Source organism: Thamnophis elegans, chromosome 2, assembly GCF_009769535.1.
Source record: "Thamnophis elegans isolate rThaEle1 chromosome 2, rThaEle1.pri, whole genome shotgun sequence".
NCBI lineage: Eukaryota > Metazoa > Chordata > Lepidosauria > Squamata > Colubridae > Thamnophis > Thamnophis elegans.
The window spans coordinates 172,901,388-172,921,443 of NC_045542.1; the positions used below are offsets into that span (position 1 = coordinate 172,901,388).

At 45.7% G+C, this 20,056-nt stretch overlaps 1 protein-coding gene across 1 annotated transcript; it reads left to right on the forward strand.

Annotated features, from left to right (window-relative positions):
• The first annotated feature begins 10,459 nt into the window (after window positions 1-10,459).
• On the forward strand, window positions 10,460-18,742 carry LOC116503379 (zinc finger protein 480-like). The gene is made up of 5 exons (XM_032209759.1): window positions 10,460-11,501; window positions 11,752-11,869; window positions 14,518-14,585; window positions 15,857-15,986; window positions 17,692-18,742. Exons 1-5 carry the CDS (start codon window positions 11,397-11,399, stop codon window positions 18,606-18,608), a joined length of 1,338 nt encoding a protein of 445 aa, XP_032065650.1. The 5' UTR covers window positions 10,460-11,396; the 3' UTR covers window positions 18,609-18,742.
• Window positions 18,743-20,056: the final 1,314 nt, after the last annotated feature.

The window sequence follows — 20,056 nt, forward strand, 5'->3', positions numbered from 1 at the left end:
CCCCGCGTGGGGTGGGCAGGTGCTGGGCGTGTCTTGCAGGAGTCTCCTCCCGCGGGTGGGAGGGCAAGCGAAAGTCCGAGGCTAGGAGCAGGGCAGGGATCTTAGAGACACTCCCCCTCCATTTTCTAATTCAGAGGTCCAGTGTTGGGCATCCACAACTTCTGGAGACAACTTCTGTTCCTCTGATTAATTGTTCTCACTGTCAGGAAATTTCTCCTTAGTTCTAAGTTGCTTCTCTCCTGGATTAGTTTCCACCCATTGCTTCTTGTCCTGCCCACAGGTGCTTTGGAGAATAGTTTGACTCCCTCTTCTTTGTGGCAACCCCTGAGATATTGAAAGACTGCTATCATGTCTCCCCTAGTCCTTCTTTCTATTAAACTAGACATACCCAGTTCCTGCAACCGTTCTTCATGTTTTAGCCTCCAGTCCCCTAATCCTCTTTGTTGCTCTTCTCTGCACTCTTTCTAGAGTCTCCACATCTTTTCTACATCGTGGCGACCAAAACTGAATGCCGTATTCCAAGTGTGGCCTTACTAAGGAATTATAAAATGGTATTAACCCTTCATGTGATCTTGATTCTACCCCTCTGTTTATGCAGCCTAGAACTGTGTTGGCTTTTTTGGCAGCTGCTGCCCACGGCTGGCTCATATTTAAATGGTTGTTGACTGGGACTCCAAGATCCCTTTCACAGTTACTACTGTTGAGCAAGGTACCACCTATATTGTACCTGTGCATTTCGTTTTTCTTGCCTAAATGTAGAACCTGACTCTTTTCACCATTGAATTTCATTTTGTTAGATAGTGCCCAATGTTCAAGTTTGTCAAGATCCTTCTGTATCTTTAGCCTGTCTTCTGGAGTGTTGGCTATTCCTGCCAGCTTGGTATCATCTGCAAATCTGATGAGTTCCCCATTTATTCCCTAATCCAAATCATTGATGAAGATGTTGAAGAGCGCTGGGCCTAAAAGAGAGCCTTGGGGTACTTGGATGTTTGGTGGCCAACGGCCGATGGGGAGCAGTCTTCAAGACTGAAGATTGACAGCAGAGGGAATGGGATTATTCTCTGTTGTCTGCACAGGGCAGCACCAAGACCAGTGGAGTAGCATTACAAACGGTCAGTTATACACCTGAAGAAATCCTGCCCATTCAAGCCGTCAGCCAGTTGAACAGACCGCCACAAGAAATGTTGGGTTCTTCCTTGGTAGAGATCTTCAACCAGAGAGGTTTTAAGACAGTGTGTGTCAACCTTGTTAAGATGTGTGGATTTCAACTTCCGTAATTCCCCAACCAGCCATTTCTCCCAGGGGAGAAATATGTTTAGTCTTGCAAGATTCTATTACTATAACCTATTACATAAAACTATTAAGATTCTATTAATATGATCTATTATATTAATACAGGAAGATTTCATTTTCATTTACTTTATTTGTATGCCGCCCTTTTCCCTAAGGGGATCTCGAGTTACGACCACAATTGAGTCCAAAATGTATGTCGCTAAGTAAATCATTTCTCAAGTGACTTTTGCACCATTTTAAGACCGTTCTTGCCACAGTTGTTAAGTGAACCACTGTTAGTAACACGATTGTTAAGCGAATCTGACTTCCCCATTGACTCTGCTTGTCAGAAGGTCGCAAAGCGGAGCATGGGACCTCGGGACATTGCAACGGTCATAAATATGAACCAGTTGCCCTGCATCTTGAGTTTCAATCATGTGAGCATGGGGATGGTGTAACTGTTGTAACTCTGGAACATGGTCATAAGTCACTCATTTCGGTGCCGTTGTAACTTTGAAAGACCAGTAAATGAATTGCTGTAAGGTAAGAACTCGCTGTACAAGAAAGACAAATACTCCTGGTTGGACTTCTTAACTGGATTACCTCGCATGGCTGACATGTATGTACACGCACACGTGTGTCCATACATATTTGCAAGTTAATTTCAAAACATGGCCCTATTTGAGATGCAAACTTTGAAACTCCAAAGAGCTACCGATGTCAGCAATGCGCAGTGCAATAAAAATTGTTCTGCGCATGCGCAGAAGTGAAAAACAAGATGGTGGCAAGATGGTGGAAAAACAGCAGAGCCCTTCCCAATAATAGTTATTCGTCTGATGCAGGGGTGTCAAACTCGATTTCATTGAGGGCCACATATGTTTGACCTTGGGGGGGGGCTGGGGGAACTGGCTGTGTGAGGGATAGGCATGATCATGGTAGTCATGGCTCAGGTGGGCGTGGTCATGACGGGCAGAGTGCTACTGGAGGTCGGAGAGGCTGAACACCGGCCACATGGGGGCCTCCATATGGCCCATTTTTGACCAGCAGAATGCTGCTGGAGGGCAAAAACTAGCCACATGGGGGCCTCCCGGTGGCCTGTTTTTGATTGGAAGAATGCTGCTGGAGGCTGGGGAGGCTGAAAACAGTCACACGGGGGCCTCCCGGGGCCTCCACATTGCCCATTTTTGACTGGGAGAATGCTGCTGGAGGCTGGGGAGGCTGAAAAGCTACACGAGGGCCTCCACATGGCCCGTTTTTGACTGGCAGAATGCTGCTGGAGGCCGGGGAGGTTCTAAACAACCACACGGAAGCCTCCCGGGGCCTCCACATGGCCCGTTTTGGACTGGGAGAATGCTGTCAGGGGCCCCGCAGCCTGTTTTGGTTGGCAGAGGCAGCACAGGCCGGTCCTTTGATATTTGCAGGCTGGCTGCAGGCCGGATCCAACCCATGGGCCTTGAGTTTTTCACCCCTGATTAATGCCATTCTTGTAACTGGATCTAATCTCTTTGTTGGTTACACTTTGATAATGAAAGAAATACCTGATTTTTGCTGACGATGGTGAAGAAATTAGTGAGGAAAAATGCAAACTCAAAACTATAGGTTGTAAGAACTGCCCCTCCCAAAATACAGGTACTTCTCGGCTTACAATTAATTTAGTGACCGTTCGGAGTTACAACGGCGCTGAAAAAAGTGATTTATGATTGTTTTTTTCACTCTTACGACTGTTGCAGCATCCCCATGGTCATGTGGTCAAAATTTAGACACTTGGCCACCAATTCATATTTATGACGGTCACATATCCCGGGGTCACATGATCCCCTTTTGCGACGTTCTGACAAAGTCATTGGGGAAGCCAGATTCACTTAACAACCGAGTGACTAACTCAATGATGGCAGTGATTCACTTAACAACTGTGGCAAGAAAGCTCATAAAATGGAGCAAAATTCACTTTACTGTTGCAGAAAATGACAGGCTTTAGACTTCTCAGGATACAGGAAAAGTTTATCTGGCAGCCAGGTTCAGAAAGTTAGCACAGTGGCTAACATTGCAAATTCTGAACAAACCTTCATCATCAAAGCTCGTGTTCTTATACATTCTCAAAAACAGCTCAACACGGAAATACGTAACTCATTTCTTATTGGTTATTTGGGGGGAAAAGCTTTATAAGTAGATGAGGGTCTTTCTTCTCCTTTTGTTACAGTATGGACTACGTGTCATTAATAAACTTTATCTAAACCTTGTGGTTTGGACTTTTGACGCAGGGACGTTGGCTAGAACATCTTGTGGTTAGAGGCTGATGACATTTCCTTTAAGCAGGCTTCTAACTGCCCCTTTTATGCCACGTCTTCATTCTTATGTTTTTAATCCATATTTTATTCTACTTTATTGCAACTGTCTCATTTAGCAAGAGAAATGTTGGGCTCAATTGTGGTCATAAGTTGAGGACTACCTGTACTTGGTTTTTGCTGATAATGGTGGGGAAATTAGTAGGAAAAATACTAACACAAAACTGCAAAAACAGATCCTCTCCAATACGCATAGGGAAACTAAAAAAAAATGAAGAGAAAACATGCTAAGAGAGACATTTTTTTTAAAGAAAAACTGACACAACACCACAACAGTTGAACAGGAAATGCTACCAGCATGGACTACACTTTGAAAAGACAACAGCTGCAGAGGATTGGTTTTTTTAAAAAAAAATCTAGATTTATTTTTTTCTCTGTACGCATTACTTATGCCTGATCTTTCATCGTCCATAACTGGTGTGTGGCCCAAACACCTCCTTTACTCTTTGTAAGGCTCAACCCACAATCACTGTTTTTTTTGCCAAAATAAATAAATGCTGGTGATAATCCAATGCCTACAACACCTGTATTTATGGAATAACTCTTTGCCTTTTTTTCAGAATTCCTCAAGACGGTGAAAAATGCTTTCCAGGTGTTTGCCACGAGGGACACACCTTCATTTCCACTGCTTCATTATTTTTTTTCATTTCCCAACATTTGAGAACCTAGAACATCAGAGTTGGAAGGGACCTTGGAGGTCTTCTAGTCCAGTGGTCTCCAACCTTGGCAACTTTAACACTTGTGGACTTCAACTCCCAGAGTTCCTCAGCCAGCAAAGTTGAAGTCCACAGGTCTTAAAGTTGCCAAGGTGGAGACCACTGTTCTAGTCCAACACCCTGCTCAAGCAGGAGACTCTAAATTCCAGACAAAATGGATATCCAATCTCTTCTTAAAAACCACCAGCGATGGGGCAACCATCATTTCTGAAGCCAAGCTGTTCCACTGATTGATTGCTCTCCCTGTTAGGAAGTTTCTCCATTCCAGGCTGCTTCTCTCCTTGCTTAGTTTCCACCCATTGCTTCTTGTCTTGCCTTCTGCTGCTTTGGAGAATAGCTTGACTCCCTTTTCTTTGTGGCAGCCCCTCAAATATTGGAGTGCTGCTATGATGTCTCCTTTTCATTGGACTAGACAGACATACCTGGTTCCCGCAACCGTTCATCCTGTTGCAACCGGTACACTGCTCACAGGGCTGGGCGTCCTAGTCGGGCATGTGCGCTGTGCATGCGTGCACACACCACTGCCCTGCGACACCCAGCTGCTTGGCAGAGGTCGCACAGGTGCCGCATCCTGTATGCGAGTGCACAATTGGTCTGTTTGCGTCAAAAACTGGTAAGGAACGCAAAGGGGCGCGTGGGCCAAATGAGCCGCCGTTCCGGTTACAGTGGCCACTGCTCCCAGCTACCACTGGTATGGCCGTACCAGGCTGCACTGCCTAGAACCCACCACTGATTCGTTCTTACTTTGTTGTTATTAAAAGACTGCCCTCTTTCCCTTAATTCCATGCCACTAAAACGAACAATCAATTATAAAATCCAACTGGCTCTCTCCAAAAAATCAATTAAGACTAGCAATAGCAATAGCAGTTAGACTTATATACCGCTTCATAGGGCTTTCAGCCCTCTCTAAGTGGTTTACAGAGTCAGCATATTGCCCCCAACAATCTGGGTCCTCATTTTACCCACCTCGAAAGGATGGAAGGCTGAGTCAATCTTGAGCCGGTGAGATTAGAACCGCCGAACTGCCGAACTAGCAGTCAGCTAAAGTAGCCTGCAGTGCTGCACTCTAACCACTGCGCTCTCTATAGTCCCAAGGATGCTTTCCCAAAAGGAAACGGGACTTTCTTGTATTTTCTTTCCCTTTAAAAGCATTTTGCTTCTCATCCAAGAAGCTTCTTCAGTTCTGACTGACCGGTGAGAAATAGGAGGGTTTATATTCTTTGCAGTCTTTTCCATTCTCCAAGAATGTTTTCAAATAGAAAAAAAAAACAAAAACAAAATCCAGTTGCCTCTCGAAAAAAGCACTTTTGAGGCACCTCTGATCTGGATGAATGAGAATCCGCCTAGATCCAGGATGGCAAACCTATGGCACGCGTGTCACTGGTACCACACAGGGCCCTTTTTGGGGGGCATGCAAGCTCTTACCCAGCTCAGCTCTGCCGTGCACGCGCGCACACGCCTCTATTGTTTTTGGGGTCTCTGCTGCGCATGTGCAGTGTGAGGCACATGTAGATGTGTGCCCATGCATGGGGGTGGGGGCCTGCGCTTGCATGCACTGGGATCATGTGAGCATGTGTGAGGAGCGGGGGAGAGCAGGGGGGTGCAGCACAGCCTCCCCCCTTGGTCCGTTTTTGCTCCCAGGAGACTGCAGGGAAGCCTATTAGACCCAAAACAGAGCATGGGGGTGTCATTACGTGCACATACACGGGGGCAGAGGGAGTGTGAGTGATCCTGTGTATATGCACAGGACAGGGGAGCATGGGGGAATCAAATGCACATGCACAGGGGGGGCGGGGTGCACACATTAGTTTATGGGTGCAGCCTAGTGATGGGATTCAATTTTTTTTACTACTGGTTCTGGTGGGGGGTGGCTTGGTGGGCATGGCTTGGTGAGTATGGCAGGGGAAGGATACTGTGAAATCTCCATTCCCTCCTGATCAGCTGAGACTCGGGAGGCAGAGAATAGATGGGGGCAGGGCCAGCCAGAGGTGGTATTTGCCAGTTCTCCAAACTACTCAAAATTTACACTACCGGTGTAAACTGGTCAGAACCTGCTAAATACCACACCTGCAAGGCGCTCTTGCACTTTCGGCCCACGGCAACAAAAAGGTTAGCCATCACTGCTGTGGATGTTAAAAATATTGGGTTGAAAAAAAGGAAACGCAAACAAGTCAGGATTTTTTTTTTAAAAAAAAAGGAGTTTAAACAGTCACCGTTCTTTAAAGGTTGCTTATGAATTTTAGTGCAGCAAGAAATGGTGGCAGATGTACAACATGGAAAGGACACTGAAAACATCTCTTGGAAGGAATTCCCAAAATTTCTCATCCTCAGCAAAAGACAAGCTCTGTTGTTTTCCAAATCAGATGCAGATATAGATTCAAAGGAGGAAAAGGAAGAGGAAAAGGAAAAAGGAGAGATTGGAAGCCCAAAGCATCTCTGAGCATGGTAAGCCCTTGTCTTTGCTTTGAAGGTAATCCTTGAGTTACTGCACCGGAGCGTGCCTATTTATAGCCACAAATAATTGCAGTTGTAAGGTGGATCATCACATACCATCTTCCCCACTGAACATTAAGCATGGTTATTAACCAAATGTTTGCTATGGAGCAATTTTCCTTACAAAGAAATGGAAGTAAATGCAGGGTTTGTGACAGTCGGGGATAAGGGCTGTCGGCAAGTCAGAACCAGGTCACAAGTACCATTTTGGCAGAGGGGACCGTCACACAAAGATCGCTTCTTTAGCCAGGATAGCCACGAGAACTTTATGATATTGTGTAATGCCATCAGAATAAATACTTGGAAGGGACCTTGTAGGTCATCTAGTCCAACCCTCTGCCCAATAGGAGACTCTGTACTATTTCTGACAGGTGGCAGTTCAGTCTCTTCTTGAAAGCTTCCAGTGAAGAGGCTCCCACAACTTCTGAAGGTAACTTCTGTTCAACCAGTTGATTGTTCTGTCAGAAAGTTTCTCCTTATTTCCAGGTTGAATCTCACCTTCACTTTCCATCCATTATTCTTTGTCTGGACTTCAGGTGCTTTGGAAAATAGCTTGACCTTCTCCACTCTTAGGCAGCCCCTCAAATATTGGAACACTGCTATCATGTCTCCCCTGGTCCTTCTCTTCACTAGACTAGCCATGCCCAGTTCCTGCAACCGTTCTTCCTATGTTTTAGCCTCCAGGCCCCTCATCCTCTTTGCTGTTATTCTCTGCACTCTTTCTAGTCTCAAGGTATTTTTTACACCATGGCAACTAGTACTGGATGTAATGTTCCTAAATGTGGTCTTACCGAGGCATTATAAAGTGGTACTAACACTTCATATGGTCTTGATTCTATCCCTCTCTTAAGGCAGCCTATGATTCTATTAGGAGTGTCACAAATAAGACTTATTCTCCAAAGCACCAAGGTGGAAGTTACCAAGGAGGAGAAGCAACCTGGAATATTTCCTGACAGTGAGAATGATGAATCAACAGGACACGTTACCTCCTAGATTTACAGTATGGATTCTTCATTGCTGGACATTTCAAGAAAACATTCAACCATCATTTGCCCGGGATAGTATGAAGACTCCTGTCTTAAGCGGGGGGTTGGCCCAGAATACCTTCAAGATCCATTAACAGAGGGATATGATCAAGATCACGTGAGCTACTAATACCACTCTATAAAGCCTTAGTAAGACGACACCTAGGATACTGCATCCAGTTTTGATCACCCCACTATAAAAAAGATGTCGAGACTCTGGAAAGAATGCAGAAAAGACCAATCAAGATGATGAGGGGACTGGAGGCTAAAACATACGATGAAAAGTTTCCTGAACTTTTGGTTTGCCCGTAGGGCCTTTTTTCGTCTTCCAGAGCCTTCAGGAAGTTTCCCTGGAGCCTCAAGAGGGTGAAAAACAGCTGAAAATGAAGGCTGAAGTCAGCTGGCCAGTGCACGCATGAGCTGATAGGGCAACAACTCGCGTGCCCTAACAAATGGCTCCATAGGTTCACCATCACAGCCCTAGGGAGGTAAACCTGGTGAGATCCAGATGAAGGGCCTTCTCTGTGGCAGCTCCCTCTTTCTGGAACATCATAGCAATAGCAGTTAGACTTATATACCGCTTCATAGGGCTTTCAGCCCTCTCTAAGCGGTTTACAGAGTCAGCATATTGCCCCCAAACAACAATCCGGGTCCTCATTTTACCCACCTCGGAAGGATGGAAGGCTGAGTCAACCTTGAGCCGGTGAGATTTGAACAGCCGAACTGCAGAACTGCAGTCAGCTGAAGTAGCCTGCAGTGCTGCATTTAACCACTGCGGCTCGATCATCTCCCCAGAGATTAGAATGACTCCCACTCTAGCACTTTTCTGGAAGGCGTTGAAGACCTGGTTCTGCCAACGAGCCTCGGGAACCCAGAGCACCATGGATCCCCTTAAATGGCACTTGTGAGGTGCTGTTGTTGGGGTGGGGTGATTTTTTTAAATGTATTATTTAACTCTTCTTTTATTAGTTTTATATTTGTAAGATGCCTTGAGTTGCCATGTGCAAATAAGGGGCATATAAATTGTCTAAAATAAATATTTTGGTAATTATTTATTTTGAAATTATTTATTCCTTACAGAGAAACAAAGAATTAAATTTTCCGGTTTTTATAACGGCAATCAAACAGCACTAAAGTAGTTTAGGCCTCCCTTCTCTGCAACAGAAGCCTGTACCAGATCCGGCCAAAGAGCCCTCGCAAGCCGATGAGACTTTGGGGCAGCGAAATAGCCATTCTTGAAGCCTCCCAACCTTTGCAGTCTCAGCACGAAGAGCGTTTACAAGCCAATGGGAGGCTTCAAGCAAGGGACTTCGCTCCAAAGTCTCATAGTTGGGATCAAGGAATGGGCCGAGCAGGAGTCCTGCCTGCCAGACGGACACTGTGGAGCAGCTGCTCCAAGGTACACCAGGGAACAAGGAGCTTGTTTCAAACTGTTTCAGTTCTCACAGGTCTCTGCTCAAATTAACCCACCCCAATAAATCTTACCTTTTCTCCTTATTCCTCCTTGAATGCTTTCCTGATATTCCTTAACTCAAAACAGGCTTTGATTGAGATTTGCAGATATATAATACTTGTAAAGACAGAGATATTTTCAAAGCTTTCAAGACTCATGAATATAGAAATCATCCTGTCCTATATCACACCGCTGTAAACATGCAACATAAAACATAATGGAATTTCGGAAAAATCAGAAAAAGATTCACCTTGTACACTTTGATCTTTTTCTCTAACCTTGTTATCATTTTAATTTCTATTTTGCTTTGAAGTTAATAATTGGCAGGAGAATCAAGATTCCTGTGAACTGTTCCAAGTGATCGATGTTAAAGATGGAACGGAGACATTTGGATTCGAATGGAACTAGAAACCATCCAGACACTAAAGAGTCTGGATGGCCTGGGAGGGAGGCATATTTCAGCTGATGCTCAATGGAAGCTGTTTTTTCAAATATGGATATTAAAGGTTTGTGTGACCAACTGTAGAAAAAAAATAGATACAGAAAGAAAAATGAGATGTTACTTCCACTTTTTTCCATCCAACAGAGGCTCCTGGTCCTCCTCTTCTGATTGCCTGACAGGATTGGACCCTTTTGAGGCCTCCTCCAATCTCTGCCCAGCCTTCGGGGCGGCTGCTGTTGAGGGAAGCGAGTTCAAGTCCTTCAGAGAGATTTTTCTTCATCTCCACAGACGGTTCCTGGACAGGAAGGGGAAGAAGATGGAGAAAGTGCTGCCTCTAGAGATGTCATAGCCATTTTCGGGCACTGAGCCATTGAAAGGGCCTTTCCTTCCGACTCCCAAGCCCATCATCCACGCCCTCCCCTTTCCCCTCAGACGCGCTCTTCTTTCCCGCCCTTTCTACAATCTTGGGACTTTGCGGCAAATCCACCAGGGGGCGGTCTCCGCCAAGAGAAGGGAACTTCAGGCGCTTCCCCATTGGTCCATGGAAGGCGAACGTCAAGGCTGGCTTTCTAGGGGAGGCCGGAAGGAAGTGACATCAGAAACGCTTTCCGCTCTAGGACGCCTCCCTCGCTCTGCTTAACCCCTGGGGGTCCGCAGGAGGCTGCGGAGAGTCTGGCGGCGGGGAGGTCCAGACGTGACCCGGGTGAGGGACGGCACTTCGCGGTCAAAGGGAGGCGGAGGAGGGAGGGACCCGCGCCCGGCGCTCCTCCGCCTTCAACCCCGGGTCCTATGTTCCCCAGCCGCCCTCTCAATGCAGGAAGAAGCGGGGATCCCAGGAAGGCTGCGGGGATCCGGGATCCCTTCCCGCCCGTGTCCGGGAAAGAGCCCGAGTGGGAGTAGGGGAGGGTCGGCCTTCTGGAGACCCAGCAGGAGAAGAGAGAAGCCGGGCGGGGAGGAGGCAGGATTCGCACTCGGCTCCCCGAGGACCCCATCCTGTCTTCGGAGAGGGAGAGAAGCGGGGCGGCCACTCCAGCTGCCTCCTTCCCGGCCCTGCGCTGGGATGAGCATTCGGGCAAGCTGAGTATTCGGGCAAGTTGGTTGAAGCTTGTTCAGTGGCTGAATTCCCCTTTCTAATTCTTGGCTTTTCTTTTTCTTTCCATCTCAGATACAGAAACTGGAAGCCATTTGAAATCTTTGCAAGCCAAAAGTTTCTCTTGGGGGGAAAAAAGAGCGGAATAACTTTCAGGGATCCGTCCTGCAGCCCTAGAAATGGTCCCGTGAAGGAAAAGGCATCTGGAGACCCACCAGAGTCCTTGGACCCATTTGGAGTTGCTCTGCAGGACAGAGAAAGAATGGAGACACAACCTTTTGCCAAGGAGGGAAGTGGAAAAGGCCCTTCAGCTGCTCAGTCTGGGAAGGGGGGGAAGCTCTGGACAAGACTGGGCAGAAGATCCTGGAGGAGGAAACCATCCTCCTTCCGAAGTTCAGTCCTGGAACTTTATCCAACACTGGGAGGCTGAAGGTCCTCGAAGATTTTGCAGCCGGCTCCATGACTTTAGTAGGCGATGGCTGAGATCTGAAAAGCACACCAAAGCCCAGTTGCTGGACCTGGTTGTTTTGGAGCAGTTCCTGGCTCTTCTGCCCCCAGAGATGGAGAGCTGGGTACGGGAGTGTGGAGCAGAGACCAGCTCCCAGGCAGTGGCCCTGGTGGAAGGCTTCTTCCTGAGCCAGGCGGAGGAGCAGAACGAGTTGCAGGTGAGAGACTTTAGGGAGCTCAGAAGGGAATAGAGAATGTGTCTGATACTTCACCCCTCCTTCCCAAACTTCTCTGCATTAATAATATGTGGTAATGTCCCATCAATTCTTGTAGGACATTATTCCATTGTTTTCTCACTCAACAACAATGATGGATATTTGGGGCTTTGAGGTTGTGTTCCGAATATAAGAATCTACTTTACGTCGTGTGATACATTAATTCTGCTTCTTTTTTCCTTCCTCCTATTAGAAGTCCTACAATGTGGAGATCAGAGATCCTGAGGGAAGGAGGAATCCATCAAATCCCTCTCAGGAGCTGTTTTTCAGGAGGATCACTTGGGAAGATCAAAGTCAGGACACCCCAGAAGGTAATTGAAGATCCTCCGATTACCCATCTGTCTTTCCTTCGCTCTTTCTTCTCTTCTGTACAATACCTCCTCCTATTTATACTTCTCCACGCTAACTGCATCTACAGATAATCATCCAGCGACCCTCTTAAGGTGAGCCTCATTCTCCTGGGAAAGGAGGAGATTGACGTCCACCTGAAGGGGGTGCTGAGGAATTTGCGGGTTTTCTAGAAGACATAATCACTCGACTTCATTCCCAGTTAAATGCCGGCACGGTTGCTGTTCCAGTGGAAGCCCTTGAGGCAGGTTCTTTCTCTGTTATCTGGGAACGGTTTGACCCTGTCACTCCTGAGGAAGTGGACAGGATCCTAGAAGGTATGCGTACAAGCACCTGTGTTTTAGACCCATGTCCCCCCTGGTAGGTGACAGGTGGGTGGACTCTGGCGGTGATTAATGCTTCCCTGCAGGAGGGGGTAGTGCCCCAGCACTTTAAGGAGGCTGTGCTCCACCCTCTTCTTAAGAAGCTATCGCTGTATTACAGCCTGTTGGATAATTTTCGACCTGTGTCCCATTTTCTCTTTTTGGGGAAGGTGGTTGAGAAGGTGGTTGCATGGCAGCTCCAAAGATTTCTGGATGAAAGGGATTACCTGGACCTCTACCAGTCAGGATTCAGGGCTGGAAACCACATTGGTCACGCTTCTGGATGTTCTCTGGCAAGAGCGGGATAGAGTAGCGCATCCATCCTTGCCCTACCTAACATCTCGGTGATTTTGCATACCATCGACCATGGTATTCTCCTGAGGCGGCTTCAGGGGATGCGAGTGGGAGGCCTTGTGCTATCCTAGCTCACTTCCTTCCTCTGCAGCTGCTCTTAGCGTTAATAGGAGGGGAGAAATCCAGCCCTCATCCACTGCTTTGCAGTGTTCCGCAGGACTCAATACTCTCTCCACTCCTGTTCAACATTGATATGAAATCGCTGGGTGAGATAATTTGTCAGCACCTACCAAAATATCATCAATATGCTGATGATATTTAGCTGTGTGTTTGAGTGGTGGGTTAAGCGATGCTGTGTCCTCCCTCTCGCAGTGCCTGGAGTTTTGAGGGGCTGGATGGGGAGCTACAGGTTGAAACTAAACCCTAAGAAGACCGAGTGTCTCTGGGTTTGGGGTTCGTTGGCCAAGGGAGAATCGCCACCACTGGTCTTGGATGGGGTAGCACTACCCCAAACCCACCAGAGTGGGGAGGCAGGGAATGCGGGTCCCATCCCCTAGGGCAGTGATGGCTAACCTTTTTCCCATCGGGTGCCAAAGGCAGGGGGAGTTCAAGGGGGGGAGTCGTGCTAGGGCATGCCCACACCTATAATAGTATGTGTGTGACACTCCTCGCACATGCCCGTGTGACCCCCATCCCTCCGCTATTGGCTCGCGATGGACCCATTTTTCACCCTCCCCAGTTCCAGAGGTGTAGCATTTAGGGTCCCGAGGCTGGAGATGAAAAGAATGTAATTCACTCACGGATAGCTGAACCAATAGAAGTTTATTGAGCATCCAGAATTGACATGAGAATCAACAGCAAGATTATTAATCATGAAACATCATTCTTATAGTGTTTTCAGCTTCTTTGGCTCTACCTACTTTACGTTTTAGATCATTATTGGCTAACAAATCTCCAAGGCACAATAATTGGTTAGTCCTTACATCATTGGTGTTTGTGAGAACTTTCACGTTATTATAGCTGAATAAATCAAGTGTTATCAAATGAGTGAATAAAATGTTGCAGGTTATACTTTGTATCATCCTGGGCCCTTGATGCCTGGGAACACACTGCAACAGCAAAGAATAGCTGACAGGCAAATATTTTCTGCAGATTGCTGTAGTTTTCGCTTACACATGTAACCTCAGTTCCAAGGACCATTCAGATGATTCACTGTAAAAACACTACATGTAGGCTTTTTATAAGAGCCTGGTGAGGGTGAAAATGGCCCCTCCTGCTACCACTAGCTCCGGAGGCTCTCCGGAGAGCAAAAAATGGACCTATGGGCAAAACAAAATCAACTTTCCTGAACTTCCGGTTTTCCCGTAGGACCATTTTTCGCCCTCCAGAGCCTTCAGGAAGTTTTCTTTGAAGCCTCAGGCGGGTGAAAAATGGACGAAAATGAAGGCTGAAGTCAGCTGGCCAGTGTGTGCATGTGCTCTGGTGCTGAAAAGGCAACACCTCACATGCCCTAACAAATGGCTCCGCGTGGAATAGGTTCACCATCACGGCCCTAGGGAGATAAACCTGGTGATATCCAGAAGAAGGGCCTTCCCCATGGCAGCTCCCTCTCTCTGGAACATCATCTCCCCAGAGATTAGAATGGCTCTCACTCTAGCACTTTTCTGGAAGGCGTTGAAGACCTGGCTCTGCCAGTGAGCCTCAGGAACCCAGAGCAGGATGGATCCCCTTAAATGGCACCTGTGAGGTGCTGTAGTTGGGGCGGGGGATGGGGGTGATTTTATTTTTTTAATGTATTATATAACTCTTCTTTTATTAGTTTTATTGTTTTAATATAGGTTTTACATTTGTAAGCTGCCTTGAGTTGCCATGTGCAAGTAAGCGGTGTATAAATTGTCTAAAATAAATAAAATAAATATTTTGGTAATTATTTATTTTGAAATTATTCCTTACAGAGAAACAAAGAATGAATTTTTTTCGTTTTTATAATGGCGATCAAGCAGCGGTTGAACCTCCAAATCAAGTAAGAAAGGGAAAAGTTATTAGATTTGTATTCTTGCCTTTCGGAAGTGAGGTGGGCATGCAGCGTGCTCTCTCCTTCTATTCCTCCCACTTTTTGGGGGGGACTGGATTATTTTTCTGTCCTTCCACAAAATGGACATCAGAATAGCAGGTTGAAGTGGCTGTCAGCCAAGATCGCTTTCTCTGGTTATCTTGTTCTGCTGGGTCCTCCAACTTTGTGTTTATATAAGAAGCACTTCTTTTAAAGTCCTTCAGAAATTAGGAATAAACGTATCACATCGGCAGGAACTGCTCGACCCCTGTTCTTTTTGTAATTTATTGACATCATATGGTACAGATTAACAGAGTTGGAAGGGACATTGTAGGTCATCTAGTCCAACCCCTATACCATCTCTTACTGTTGGCAGTCTAGTCTCTTCTTGAAAGCTCCCAGTGATGAAACTCCCACAACCTCTGAAGGAAATTTATGTTCCATTGGTTGATTGCTTTCACTATCAGAAAATCTCTCCTTATTTCAGATTGAATCTCTCCTTGTTCGGTTTCCATCCATTATTCCTTGCCTGACCTTCAGGTGCTTTGGAAAATAGCTTGACCCTCTCCACTCTTAGGCAGCCTCTCAAATATTGGAACGCTGCTATCATGTCTCCCCTGGTCCTTCTCTTCACTAGACTAGCCAGGCCCAGTTCCTGCAACCATTCATCATGTTTTAGCCTCCAGTCCCCTAATCATCTTGGTTGCTCTTCTCTGCACTCTTTCTAGTCTCAAGATATTTTTTACACCATGGCAACTAGTACTGGATGTAATGTTCCTAAGTGTGGTCTTACCGAGGCATTATAAAGTGGTACTAACACTTCATGTGGTCTTGATTTTCTATCTCTCTCTTAAGGCAGCCTATGATTCTGTTGGGGTTTTCTTGCCAACTGTAGCACACTGCTGGCTCACATTTAAGTGATTGTCCACTAGGACTCCAAAATCCCTCTTCCACTTACTACTTTTGAGCCAGGTAACACCTATTCTATGCTAGTGCATTTGGTTTTTCTCTCCTAAATGTATCACATTACAATTCTCACCAGTGAATTTCATTTCGTTAGAAGGTACCAATCTGTCGATCCTTCTATATCTTAAGCCAATCTTGTGGAGTGTTGTTATTCCTGTCAATTTGGTCTTGACTGCAAATTTGAGGAGTTCTCCTTCTATCCCCTTGTTTAAACCATTGATGAAGATGAAAAGACCTTGCAAATCCTCCTGTTCTGTTCTTTTTTCCGTTTTCAGGAGAGTCTGGTGTCCTTCGAGGAGGTGGCTGTGTATTTCTCTGAGGAGGAATGGTCTCAGCTGGATCCTGACCAGAAAGCGCTGCATTCAGAAGTCATGCTTGAAAACCATAGGAATGTGGTCTCTCTGGGTAAGAGTTTTCGTGTCAGAGACTTCAAGAAGACAGATTATAGTTAGTTTTTATTTAAAAATCACTAATCAGTTACCGTATTTTTCGGAATATAAAATGCATTGGCATATAAGACGCACCAAGATTTTGAAGAGGTAAATTTTTAAAAAAAGTTTTTGCCCTCCCCAGCTCCCAGGAGCATTCTGCAGGCATCCCAAACCATCTGCACACTCCGTTTTTTGTTAAAAATGGGGCATGCAGAGAGTTTGGGAGGCCTGCAAAGTGCTCCTGGGGAGGGCAAAAATGCAACGTGTGTGGCTTGATGTTCTTAAAGAGTAAGGCTTTTATCTATCTCAAAACCACTTTTCTCTACGCCCCCCCACGGCAGGGCAGGACTAAAAAGCTCTCTCCGCGCTTTATTGTTTTTCCTCTTCCCTCGGACTGGCGGTGACAGTGAGTGCTTGGCCCAAGGAGCAGCAGTCGGCTCGCTTCTTCTCTTCAGCTAGGAGGGAAAGACATGCAGGCTGCTGCTATGCTTGGCTGGGAAGAGCCCATTGGATGAGAAGGGGTGGGGATAGATTCCATTTGGATTAAAGGATCCGTGTGGTGGCGCCTGGGAAGCAGAAAGGAAACAAGGCTGCCTCATCTCTCTCACACACCCACACCAGATCCGCCCGGATCTGTCAGCAAAGAGATACGGTAGCTGGGCAGTAGCAATAAGCACTGCATGACAGATCCAGAGAGATTTGCGGGGTAGGGGTGGAGGAAGGGAAGAGAACAAATCTCCTCTGCCCAAAGACTTTTCTCAGGACCCTCAACCTCCACTTTCTCTCCGGATAAAGCTATTGGCATCGTTGGGATTTTGGCTAGTGAAAGAAGAGCGGGATGGAAAGGAAACTTTGGAATGCGGCAGCTGCCAGGCTCCAGGAGTTCGGCGCTCCTTTATTCCGAAGTTTCCTTTTCATTCCACGCTTCTTCCATTAGCCAAAATCCCGATGATGCAAGTAGCAATTTTCCAGAAAGTGGAGATCGAATGTCCTGAGAAAAGTCTTCGTGCAGAGGAGATTGGTTCTCTTCCCTTGTTCCAACCCCCACCCCAGTCTCTCCGGATGTGTTATGCAGTGCTTATTGCTACTGCTGCGATTGCACCCAGCTACCGTATCTCTTTGCTGCATGACAGATTGTGTGTGTGTGTGTCAGATCTGTCATGATCTGTCAGAAAGAAATTCACTGTCAGCATTCCAAATATCATCCAAAATTAAATTAGATTTCAAGGCAAATCTTCCTTCAAAGTTCCAATTTATTAATAGGGACATGTTGGTACATCTGTGGGAACCCGAATCTGAAAGCTTCCTGGGTTCCCACCCAGTTGAATGTTCAAAACCTTGCCCCCACACCCACAATTCCATCACATGGTCCAATGTTCCTCTGCCCCGCTGGCATTTCCACCCATCCAGTTCCGGTCAGGTGCAGAGGTGGGGAGACAAAAGATGACCTTGGGCTTCTAGAAAGGAATTTTTTATTTTGAAAACACACATTCTACTCCTTACTGTTTTCCCCTCCGTATTCTCCACTAATGAAACAGCATAGAAAAAATAATAGAAAGTGTGGCAGGCCAAAGATCTTAAAAGGAATATGACTGAAGGCGTGACATTCACTTGACTTTGTACAGTTTGATCTTTTTCTCTAACCTTCTTATCATTTTCATTTCTCTTTTGCTTTGAAGGCAATAATGGGCAGGAGAATCAAGATTCCTGGAAACTCTTCCAAGTGATCAAAGCTAAAGATGGAATGGAGAAGTTTGGAATTCGAATAGAATTTGAAAGCCATGAGAAAAACCAGTCAAATAATTGGAGTCAGGAAAGCTCATCTTCCGCTGATGCTCTAATGCAACATTTTCTTGCCCAACAAGAGAAACCATTTGATTTTGTTACCACTCAAAAAGTGATTGACACAAAAGAGAAGCCATGTAAATGTTTGGAATGTGGAAAAGGTTTTAGAAGTAGTGGGCATCTTACCTGCCATAAAAGGATCCGCTCAGGAGAGAAACGGTATAAATGCATGGAGTGTGGAAAGACCTTTGCTCAAAGAGGTCATCTTACTTTCCATAAAATGATCCACACAGGGGAGAAGCCGTATAAATGCATGGAGTGTGGAAAGACTTTTGCTCGAAAATGTACTCTTACTTCCCATAAAAGGATCCACTCAGGAGAGAAACCATATAAATGCATGGAGTGTGGAAAGACTTTTGCTCAAAAATCTCCTCTTACTTCCCATAAAAGGATTCACTCAGGAGAGAAACGGTATAAATGCATGGAGTGTGGAAAGACCTTTGCTCAAAGAGGTAATCTTACTTCCCATAAGATGATCCACACAGGGGAGAAGCCGTACAAATGCATGGAGTGTGGAAAGACCTTTGCTCAAAGATGTCATCTTATTCGCCATAACATGATTCACACAGGAGAGAAGCCATATAAATGCATGGAGTGTGGAAAGACCTTTGCTCAAAGAGGTAATCTTATTTCCCATAAGATGATCCACACAGGGGAGAAGCCACATAAATGCCTGGAATGTGGAAAGACCTTTGCTCAAAGACGTCATCTTATCCGCCATAACATGATTCACACAGGAGAGAAGCCATAGAAATGCATGGAGTGCGGAAAGACTTTTGCTCAAAAATGTCCTCAGACTTCCTATAAAAGGATCCACTCAGGAGAGAAACCATATAAATGAGCCGAGGTGGCGCAGTGGTTAGAGTGCAGTACTGCAGGCCACTAGCTGACTGTGATCTGCAGTTCAGCGGTTCAAATCTCACCGGCTGAAGGTCGACTCAGCCTTCCATCCTTCCGAGGTGGGTGAAATGAGGACCTGGACTGTGGGGGCAAGTTGCTGACTCAATTTGCTAAAAAATTTGTAAACCGCTTAGAGAGGGCTGACAGCCCTATGAAGCGGTATATAAGTCTAATAAATAAATAAATAAATGCATGGAGTGTGGAAAGACCTTTGCTCAAAGTGGTCATCTTATTTCCCATAAGAGGATCCACACAAGGGAGAAGCCAAAGAAATGGATGGTGTGGAAAGACCTTTGCTCAAAGATATCATCTGAGTTGCCATAAGAGGAGCCACACAGGGGAGAAACCATATAAATGCATGAATTGCAGAAAGACATTTGCTCAGACGTATGGTCTTAATTTCCTTAACATAATCCACACAGGAGAGAAACCATGTAAATGCATGGAATGTGGAAAGAGCTTTGCTCACAATAGTAATCTTATATCTCACAAAAGAATCCATGCTTAGAAGAAGCTATATAGCAATAGCAATTCCACTTAAGAGTTATATACCACTCCACAATGCTTTACAGCAGTCTCTGAGCAGTTTACAAAATCAGCATATGGTCCCCAGCAATCTGGGTCCTCATTTTACCCACTGCAGGAGGATGAAAGCTGAATCAAACATGACCCTGTCAGAATCAAACTCCTGGCTGTTGACAATTAGCCTATTGTACTGCATTCTAACCACTGACCCACCATGTCTCTATGGATTTTTATCCGTATGTATATTGTGCCTTTCGGATCCAAATGAGACAAGGTTGAATCCAACTAAATGACCTTTAATGTGGAGAAAAGTAAGATTTTATACCTGGGCAGGAAAAACATATCTCAAAAATAGTAACTGTATATCTTTGGAGTCCGAATGGATGATCACTTATGCATGAATCACTTGTGTGCAGCAACACCCAATAAAGCTAATACAAACCTTGGTTGTATAAACAGAGACATGGAATCATAATCACATGCAGTATTAGTACCGTTGTCAGCCTGGAAGCCACTTTTTTCTTTGCAGCTTCGAGGCTGCCATATTTAGTTCCTGGGAAAATGGGAAGGGGCATTTCAAGGAGCGGTGGAAGATTAGTCACAAAAAATTCCTTTCTCTGGGAGTCAAGGATGATTACCCTGCACCTGGATGGCAGATATATTGGGTGTTGCCTCCAGTTTGGGTCATCACATTACAAAAAAGATATTGAAACTTTGGAAAAAGTGGAAAGAAGAGCAGCTAAGATGATTAAAGGCCTGAACACTAAAACAAGA